The sequence below is a fragment of the Myiozetetes cayanensis genome, unplaced genomic scaffold (genome assembly GCF_022539395.1).
Source record: "Myiozetetes cayanensis isolate MyiCay16 unplaced genomic scaffold, myiCay2020 scf458, whole genome shotgun sequence".
NCBI lineage: Eukaryota > Metazoa > Chordata > Aves > Passeriformes > Tyrannidae > Myiozetetes > Myiozetetes cayanensis.
The window spans coordinates 6,715-16,881 of record NW_026087696.1 but is presented as its reverse complement, the minus strand read 5'-3'; the positions used below and the strand labels follow the sequence as shown (position 1 = coordinate 16,881).

The following is a 10,167-nucleotide window of genomic DNA, read 5'->3' as shown; positions in this document are numbered from 1 at the left end:
TGCAAGCTGCACCTCTGCTGAAGACAGTGACACAAGGAGGTGGGTGCACTTAGGAGACGGTGAGTGGGAAAGGTTGGCGTTTGGCCGATGTGCTGCCAAAGTCATGCACTGATTTTGGTTTCCTTCTTGGAGCTGACAAAGAGAAGAACCCAGGGACTGCCGGGAAGCCCTGAGGCAGCTGAAGGGACATGCTTTTGGAAGGTGGATTGACAGTCTCGTCTCTCTGCAAGATACAAGTGGGGACTCTTGAGGCAGAGAGGGTGATGAGCTGGGTACAGGCTTGGGAATTGCCTATGTGGGGGAGGGGATTGGGGGTCAGCACCCTGAAAACACCCCAAAAACACTCCTAAAAATGTCACCAAAACCACCCCAAAACTGGCCCCAAACAGCTCCAGAAACAACTGTAAAACACCCCAAAAACACCCCAAGACCAATCCTCAAAACACCCCAAAACCGCCCCAAAACACCCTCAAAACACCCCAAACACCCCAAACACCCTAAAACCAACCTAAAACCACCCCAAAACAGCCCCAAAACACCCCAAAACCACCCCAAAACCGGCCCTAAAAACACCCCAGAAACAGCCTTAAAACACCCCAAAAACACCCTAAAAACATGCCAAAAACACCCTAAAAACACCCCAAAAACACCCCCAAAACCACCCCCAGCAGCAGCTCGGTCGTGTCGTACAGCTGGGGCAAGGGGGATTTGGGAGGGCCAGCACCCTGAAAACGGCCCCAAAAACACCCTAAAAACACCCTAAAAACACCCTAAAAACACACCAAAACTGACCCCATAAAGACCCTAAAAGCACCCTAAAAATGCCCCAAAATACCCTAAAAACACCCCAAAAATGCCCCAAAACCACCCCCAGCAGCGGCTCGGCCATGTCATAAAGCTGGTGGGAGGGGCGTTGGGGGGGGTGAGCACCCTGAAAACACCCTAAAAACACCCCAAAAATGACCCCAAACAGCTCCAGAAACAGCCGAAAAACACCCTAAAAACACCTCGAAAACACCTTAAAAACACCCCCAAAAACATCCTAAAAACACCCTGAAAATGGTCCCAAAACAGCTCCAGAAACAGTCAAAAAACAGTCCCAAGAACAGTCCCCAAAACACCCCAGAAACAGCCAAAAAACACCCTAAAACCACCCCAAAACCGGCCCCAAAAACACCCTAAAAACAACCCCAAAACACCCTAAAAACACCCCAAAAACACCCAAAAAAACACCCCAAAAACACCCCAAAACCACCCTAAAACCCCCCCAAAAACACCCTAAAAGCACCCCAAAACCAGCCCCAAACAGTTCCAGAAACAGCTGAAAAACACCCTAAAAACACCTCAAAAACACCCTGAAAACACCCCGAAAACACCAAAAAAATGACCCCAAAACAGCTCCAGAAATAACCTAAAAACAGCCCCAAGAACAGCCCCCAAAACACCTCAGAAACACCCTAAAAACACCCCAAAACCACCCCAAAAACGACCCCAAAACCAGCCTCAAAAAGCTCCAGAAATAACCTGAAAACAGCCCCAAGAACAGCCCCCAAAACACCCCAGAAACAGCCTAAAAACACCCCAAAATCAGCTTAAAAACAGTCCCAGAAACAACCAAAAAACAACCCCCAAAACACCCCCAAAACAGCCTAAAAACACCAAACCCAGCCTAAAAACACCCCAAAATCAGCCTAAAAACACCCCAAAATCAGCCTAAAAACACCAAACCCAGCCTAAAAACACCAAACCCAGCCTAAAAACAGCCTAAAAAGCACCAAAACAAGCCTAAACACACCCTAAAAACACCAAACCCAGCCTAAAAACACCAAAACCACCCTAAAAACAGCCTAAAAACATCCCCAAACCCAGCCTAAAAACACCAAACCCAGCCTGAAAACATCCAAACCCAGCCTAAAAACATCCCCAAACCCAGCCTAAAAACACCAAACCCAGCCTAAAAACAGTCTAAAAACACCAAAACCATCCCAAAAACAGCCTAAAAACACCAAACCCAGCCTAAAAACACCAAACCCAGCCTAAAAACACCCCAAACCCAGCCTAAAAACACCAAACCCAGCCTAAAAATACCCCAAACCCAGCCTAAAAACACCAAACTCAACCTAAAAACACCAAACCCAGCCTGAAAACACCCTAAAAACACCAAAACCACCCTAAAAACACCCTAAATAACGCCAAACCCAGCCTAAAACACCAAAACCACCCCAAAAACACCCTAAAACCACCAAACCCACCCCAAAAACACCAACCCCACCTTAAACCACCAACCCCACCCCAAAACCACCAACCCCATCCCCCAAAACACCCCAAACCCTCCCCCCCTCCCCGCGATTCGGGGTGACCTCCACTAAACCCCAAACCCTCCAAAAACGACCCCAAATCCTCCCCCTCCCCACCCCAGACCTGAGCCCAGGGGGTGCTGATCTCCCTGAAGCTCTGGTTCATCATCCCCAGCAGCTCCAGGAACTCGGGGTCGCCGTAGTCGAAGCGGTGGCCGAAGACGATGGAGCAGATGATGTTGGACACGGCGCAGCTCAGCTTGAACGTGGGGTCGAAGGGCTGACCTGGGGGGGGTTGGGGTTTTTTTGGGGTTGGAGGGAGGTCGGGGTGAAGCAGAGGGGGGTGCTGAGCACACCCAGGTGTGCCCTGGAGGGTCCGAATACACCTTGGAGGGTCCAAATCCCAGCTAATCGACGCTAAAATCACCCCAAATGCCCCCTGGAGCGCCCAAATCCCAACTAATCCACCATAAACCAAGCCCAAATTCACCCTGAAGCACCCAAATCCCAACTAATCCGCCCTAAAACCACCCCAAATGCCCCTAAAACCAGCCCAAATTCCCCCTGAACTACCCAAATCCCACCTAGTCCCCTGAAACCACCCCAAATGCCCCCTGGAGCACCCAAATCCCAACTAATTCCCACTAAAGTCACCCCAAATGCCCCTAAAACCACCCCAAATGGCCCCTAAACCACCTAAATCCCACCTAATCCCCCTAAAACCACCCCAAATGCCCCCTGAAGTACCCAAATCCCACCTAATCCCCCCAAAACCACCCCAAATGCCCCCTAATTTCCCCTAAAACCACCCCAAATGCCCCTAAAACCACCCCAAATTCCCCCTGAACCACCCAAATCCCACCTAGTCCCCCTGAAACCACCCCAAATGCCCCCTGGAGCACCCAAATCCCAACTAATCGATGCTAAAACCACCCCAAATGCCCCTAAACCACCCCAAATGCTTCTAAAGCACCCAAATCCCACCTAATACCCCCTAAAACCACCCCAAATGCCCCCTGAAGTACCCAAATCCCACCTAATCCTCCCTAAATACCCCTAAAACCAACCCTAAATGCCCTCTAAGCCATCTAAATTCCACCTACTCCCCCCCTAAAACCAACCCAAATGCCCCTAAAACCACCCCAAATGGCCCCTAAACCACCCAAATCCCACCTAATTCCCCCTAAAACCACCCCAAATCCCTCCTGAACCACCCAAATGCCCCCTAAACCACCCAAATCCCAACTAATCCCCTCTAAAATCACCCCAAATGCCCCCTGAAGCACCCAAATCCCACCTAATTCCCCCTAAAACCATCCCAAATCAACCCTGAACCACCCAATTCCCACCTAATCCCCCCTAAATACCCCTAAACCCACCCAAATCCCACCTAACCCCCCTAAAACCACCCCAAATGCCCCTAAACCACCCCAAATGCCCCCTGCAGCACCCAAATCCCACCTAATATCCCCTGAAACCAGCCCAAATTCCCCCTGAACCACCCAAATCCCAACTAATCCTCACTAAAGTCACCCCAAATGCCCCTAAAACCACCCCAAATGCCCCCTAAACCACCCAAATCCCACCTAATAGTCCCTAAAACCACCCTAAATGCTCCCTAAACCACCCAAATGCCCCCTAAACCACCCAATCCCACCTAATCCCCCCTGAAACTACCCCAAATGCCCTAAAACCAGCCCAAATTCCCCCTAAATCACCCAAATCCCCCCTAAACCACCCAAATCCCACCTAATCCCCCCTAAAACCACTCCAAATCAACCCTGAACCACCCAAATCCCACCTAATCCTCCCTAAAACCACCCCAAATGCCCCCTGGAGCGCCCAAATCCCAACTAATTCCCACTAAAATCCCCCCTAAATGCCCCCTAAAACCACCCCAAATGCCCCCTGAACCACCTCAAATCCCCCCTAAACCACCCAAATCCCAACTAATCCACCCTAAAATCACCCCAAATGCCCCATGGAGTGCTGAAATCCCAACTAATTGCCACTAAAATCACCCCAAATGCCCCTAAAACCAGCCCAAATTCCCCCTGGAGCACCCAAATCCCAGCTAATCGACGCTAAAATCACCCCAAATGCCCCATGGAGCACCCAAATCCCAACTAATTCCCACTAAAATCACCCCAAATGCCCCCTAAACACCCCCAAATTGCCCCTAAACACCCCCAAATTGCCCCTAAACACCCCCAAATTGCCCCTAAACACCCCCAAATCCCCCCTAAACACCCCCAAATCTTCCTTAAACCCCCCCAAATCCTCCTTAAACCCCCCCAAATCCTCCTTAAACCCCCCCAAATCCCCCTAAACACCTCCAAATCCTGCCTAAGCACCCCCAAATCCCTCCTAAACACCCCCAAATCCCCCTTAAACACCCCCAAATCCTCCTTAAACCCCCCCAAATCCCCCTAAACACCTCCAAATCCTGCCTAAGCACCCCCAAATCCCTCCTAAACACCCCCAAATCCCCCCTAAACTCCCCCAACCCCCAAATCCCCACCGCGGGGGTGTCCCCGCACCGTTGGTGTCGCGGAACTCCTGGAGCAGCATCTGCGCTTCCTCCTGGATGCGGCTCTCGATGCTCCGCCGGCCCATCCCGAAATCCCGCAGCACCGTCAGCGAGAAGCGGCGCAGCTGCTTCCAGCGCTCCCCGTTCGAGAACACCACCCCTAAAATTTGGGGAGGGGTCAGAAATCCCCTCGGAGCCGCTCCCAGCGCTCCCCGTTCGAAAACACCACCCCTAAAATTTGGGGGGGGGGACATTTGGGGGGTCAGAAATCCCCTCCAATAAAGTGAAGACCACCCCTAAAATTTGCGGGGGGAGATTTGGGGGGTCAGAAATCCCTACCAATAAAGCAAAGACCACCCCTAAAATTTGGGGGGTCAGAAATCCCTCGGAGCCGCTCCCAGCGCTCCCCGTTCGAGAACATCACCCCTAAAATTTGGGGGGGGTATTTGGGGAGTCAGAAATCCCCTCCAATAAAGCGAACACCACCCCTAAAATTTGGGGGGGACATTTGGGGGGTCAAAAATCCCCTCGGAGCCACTCCCAGCGCTCCCCGTTCGAAAACACCACCCCTAAAATTTGGGGGACACATCTGGGGTCAGAAATCCCCACCAATGTGAAGACCACCCCTAAAATTTGGGGAGGGGGAGGGGACATTTTGGGGGGGGGTCAAAAATCCACTCGGAGCCGCTCCCAGCGCTCCCCGTTCGAAAACACCACCCCTAAAATTTGGGGGGGACATTTGGGGGGTCTGGGTGTGTCCCCCCTTTGAGGAGGGGTCGGGGGGGCTGTGGGTGTGTCCCCCCCTCACCGTGGCCGTGGAAGGTGCTCTCCACCGTGGGCATCCGCCCCCTCCCCGCGAAGGCGTCGGGGAGCCCCACGAGGGCCTCTCGGACCGCGGCGTGGCCGCGCAGAACCAGCACGGGCCGCGGGCCGAGCCACACCGTGAACACGGGGCCGTAGCGCTCGCTCAGCTGGGGAAGGGGTGGGGGGACACGGGGGGGGTCAGGGGAGACCACCCCGAACGGCCCTGAACTAGCAAACCCCACCCTAGTATAGCTGGCAGCCACCTAAACCCACCCAAACCCCACCAAACCCACTCAAACCCACCTGAATCCCACCCAAACCCACCTGAATCCCACCCAAATATACCCGGCACCCACCCAAACCCATCCAAATATACCCGGCACCCACCGAAACCGCCCCACCCAAACCGACTCAAACCCCACCCAAATATATCCGGCACCCACCTAAACCCACCTAAACCCTCCAAACCCCACCCGAATATACACGGCACCGACCCAAACCCCACCCAAACCCATCCAAATATATCCGGCACCCACTCTAAACCCAACCAAACCCACCCAAATCCCACCCAAAAATACAATACACCCAAACCCCCAAACCCGTCCAAATATACCTGGCACCCACCCAAACCCATCCAAACCCACCCAAACCCCACCCAAAAATACACCCCCAAACCCACTCAAACCCATCCAAATATATCCAACCACCTAAACCCATCCAAACCCACCCAAATCCCACCCAAACCCCACCCAAAAATACACAACCCCCAAACCCACCCAAACCCCACCCAAAAATACACAGAACGCCCCCAAAGTACCCCCCAAACCCACCTGAATCCCCCAACCCACCCCAACCCCCAAAGCCACCCGACCAACCCCGAACCACCCCTCAAACCACCCAAATCTCCCCTAACCCCACAAAGTCCCCTGCGAATTCCCCCAAACCACCCAAATCTCCCTAACCCCCAAAGCTGCCCTGAATTCCCCCAAACCACCCAAATCTCCCCCTAACCCCCAAAGCCGTCCCGAATTCCCCCAAAACCACCCAAATCTCCCCAAAGCCGCCCTGAATTCCCCCCAAACCACCCAAACCCACCCCAATCCTCCCCACCTGAATCCCCCCAAACCCCCGAATCCCACCAAATATACCCCTCCACAAACCCATCCAAATATACCGGCACCACAAGCCCGATCCCAAACCCACTCAAACCCCACCCAAATATACCCGGCACCCACCTAAACCCACCTAAACCCCCAAACCCCACCCGAATATGCGGCACCGATCCAAACCCCACCCAAACCCATCCAAATATATCCGGCACCCACCTAAACCCATCCAAACCCACCCAAATCCCACCCACAAAAATCCACAAACCCCCAAACCCGTCCAAATATACCTACCCACTAAACCCATCCAAACCCACCAAACCCCACCCAAGTCACCCCCAAACCCACCCAAACCCCACCCAAAAATACACAGAACGCCCCCAAGTACCCCCACCCCCAAAGCCCACCAAATCACAGACCCCCTAACCCCACCCAACCCACCCAAATGTGCCCAGCACCACCCGGCACCCACCAAACCCACCCAAAAATACACAGAACGCCCCTAAAGTACCCTCAAACCCACCTGAATCCCCCAGCCCACCCCAAGCCCCCAAAGCCGCTCAGACCCACCCCAAACCACCCCTCAAACCACCCAAATCTCCCTAACCCCAAAGCCACCCGAATTCCCCCAAACCACCCAAATCTCCCCAAAGCCACCCCGAATTCACCCCAAAACCGCCCAAACCCACCCCAATCCTCCCACCTGAATCCCCCAAACCACCCCAAGCCCCTCCCAAAGCCCCCAAAACCCACCTTGAGCAGGGACTGGAGGGTGGGTAGGGGTTCCCCATGTCGGGACCCACCCAAATCCCCACAAAACTCCCCAAATCCCCCAAAACTTCTCCAAATCCCCCAAACACCCCCAAATCCCCCAAATCCCACCCAAATCCCCCAAAACTCCTCCAAATCCCTCCAAACATCCCCAAATCCCCCAAATCCCACCCAAGCCCCCAAAACCTACCTGAGCAGGGACTGGAGGGTGGGAAGAGGTCCCCCATGTCGTTACCCCCAAAAGCCCCCAACCCCCAAAACCCACCTTGAGCAGCGACTGCAGGCTGCGAGGCGTCCCCCATATCAGGACCCCCAAAGCCCCCAAATCCCAACCAAAGCCCCCAAAGCCCCCAAAACCCCTAATCCCACCCAAGCCCCCAAAACCCACCTTGAGCAGGGACTGGAGGGTGGGTAGAAGGTCCCCCACGTCGGGACCCCTCCAAATCCCCCAAAACTCCCCAAATCCCTCCAAATCCCTCCAAAAGCCCCCAAGACCCCCAAGCCCACCTTGAGCAGCGACTGCAGGGTGCGAGAGGGTCCCCCATATCAGGCCCCCCAAAGCCACCCAAACCCCCAAAACCCACCCAAGACCCCCAAGCCCACCTTGAGCAGCGACTGCAGGGTGTGAGGGGGTCCCCCATGTCGCTACCCCACCCAAATCCCCTCAAACCCCCAAAAGTCCCCAGACCCCCCAAAGCCCACCTTGAGCAGCGACTGCAGGGTGCAGGGGTTCCCCCATGTCGGAACCCCCAAAACCCCCAAAACTCCTCCAAATCCACCAAATCCCACCCAAGCCCCCAAAACCCACCTTGAGCAGGGACTGGAGGGTGGGTAGCAGGTCCCCCACGTCAGGAGCCCTCCAAATCCCCCAAAACTCCCCCAAATCCCCCAAAGCCCCCCCAAACCCCCAAATCTCCCCCAAATCCCCCAAATCCCACCCAAGACCCCCAAAACCCACCTTGAACAGGGACTGGAGGGTGGGAAGAGGCTCCCCATGTCAGGACCCCCAAAAACTCCCCAAATCACCCCAAATCCCACCCAAAGCCGCCCAAACCCCACCTTGAGCAGGGACTAGAGGGTGGGTAGAGGTCCCCATATCAGGACCCCCCAAATCCCCAAAGCTCCCCCAAATCCCCCAAATCCCACCCAAAGCCCCCAAACCCCCAAATCCCCCAAAACCCCACCTTGAGCAGCGACTGCAGGGTGCGAGGGGTCCCCATGTCGGGACCCCCAAAACTCCTCCAAATGCCCCCAAATCCCACCCAAGCCCCCAAGCCCACCTTGAGCAGCGACTGCAGGGTGCGAGGGGATCCCCCATATCGCTACCCCCAAGGCCCCCAAAGCCCCCAAACCCCCCAAAGCCCCCAGATCCCCCAAGCCCACCTTGAGCAGCGACTGCAGGGTGCGAGGGGGGTCTCCCCATATCGGGACCCCCCCAAAGCCCACCTTGAGCAGCGACTGCAGGGTGCGGCTCGGGGACAGCTGCAGGAGGTTGCCGAGCAGGGGCAGGGGGCGCGGCCCGGGGGGCAGCCGGGAGGGGGTCGCGGAGCCCCCCGAGCGCCGCAGCAGCAGCAGCAGCAGCAGCAGCAGCGCCGACAGCAGCAGGATCGGGCCCATGGCGGTGACACCGCGGCGACAGCGGCGACAGGGGGGAGGGGGCGGCCACCTCCATTTAAGGGAGGGGCGGAGGTCGTTGCACAACGAGGGAGGTTGCGCAAGAGGGACCTTGCCCTGAAGGGACAGGGAGGGGACAGCGGGGACAACGTGAGGGTAGGGAGGGGACAACCTGGGGATAGGGAGGGGACAACGGGGACAACCTGGGGACAACCTGGGGACAACCTGGGGATAGGGAGGGGACAACCTGGGGACAGGGAGGGGACAGCGGGGACAACCTGGGGATAGGGAGGGGACAACCTGGGAACAACCTGGGGATAGGGAGGGGACAACCTGGGGATAGGGAGGGGACAGTGTAAACAACCTGGGGACAGCGAGGGGACAGTGGAAACAACCTGGGGATAGGGAGGGGACAACCTGGGGACAACCTGGGGACAGGGAGGGGACAGCGGGGACGGGGATTGGGGGGGGAGGGGCGGAAAGACACACAGAGGGGACAGCGGGGACAACCTGGGGACAGTGAGGGGACGGGGACATGACGGGGACAGCGGGGACACCATGGGGACAGAGGGAACACCCTGGGGACAGAGGGGACACCCTGGGGACAGTGAGGGGACGGGGAACCCACGGGGACAGCGGGGAGAACTTGGGGACAGCGGCTGCGGGACAAGGAGGGGACAGGGGACACCGTGGGGATGCCCGAGGACAGTGGGACAGGGTGGCTGGTGCCGAGGGTGGCAGGGTGACAATGCCGAGGGTGACAGGGTGACAGTGCCGAGGGTGACAGGGTGACAATGTGGCAGTACCGAGGGTCACAGTGGTGGCCGTGCCCCGCGGGGGGGAGGGGCCCACAGGTGACACGCGCGTGTCCCGTTGCACAACGCCCCGCACGGGGCCCCGAGGGGGGGTGACAGGGCGGTGACAACGCGGTGACAAAGCAGGGGCAGCTCCCGCGGGCACCACGCGGGCTGTCCTGGCACAGGGACACCCACGTGTCCCCAGCCCGATGTCCCCAAGGCCTGGGGGGTGTCCCCATCACCCCAAG

At 56.6% G+C, this 10,167-nt stretch overlaps 1 protein-coding gene across 1 annotated transcript; it reads right to left on the bottom strand.

The window, feature by feature from the left end:
- Nucleotides 1–315: 315 nt before the first annotated feature.
- Nucleotides 316–9,160, bottom strand: LOC126648214 (cytochrome P450 2G1-like). Its single transcript, XM_050330954.1, has 6 exons — nucleotides 8,955–9,160; nucleotides 5,636–5,798; nucleotides 4,838–4,987; nucleotides 2,422–2,582; nucleotides 858–898; nucleotides 316–346 (listed from the first exon to the last, which is right to left on the bottom strand). The coding sequence occupies exons 1-6, from the start codon at nucleotides 9,123–9,125 to the stop codon at nucleotides 316–318; spliced, it is 717 nt and encodes a 238-aa protein (XP_050186911.1). The 5' UTR covers nucleotides 9,126–9,160.
- Nucleotides 9,161–10,167: the final 1,007 nt, after the last annotated feature.

Bases quoted from the DNA above. Each gene is read 5' to 3' on its own strand.
- LOC126648214 (XM_050330954.1), bottom strand. From the start codon at position 9,125: ATGGGCCCGATCCTGCTGCTGTCGGCGCTGCTGCTGCTGCTGCTGCTG. The intron at 5,799-8,954 runs GTGGGCTTTGGG...CCCCTTCCCCAG, and splicing joins CCCTGCAGTCGCTGCTCAAG to CTGAGCGAGCGCTACGGCCC. The intron at 2,583-4,837 runs GTGCGGGGACAC...AACCCCCCCCAG, and splicing joins GGAGTTCCGCGACACCAACG to GTCAGCCCTTCGACCCCACG.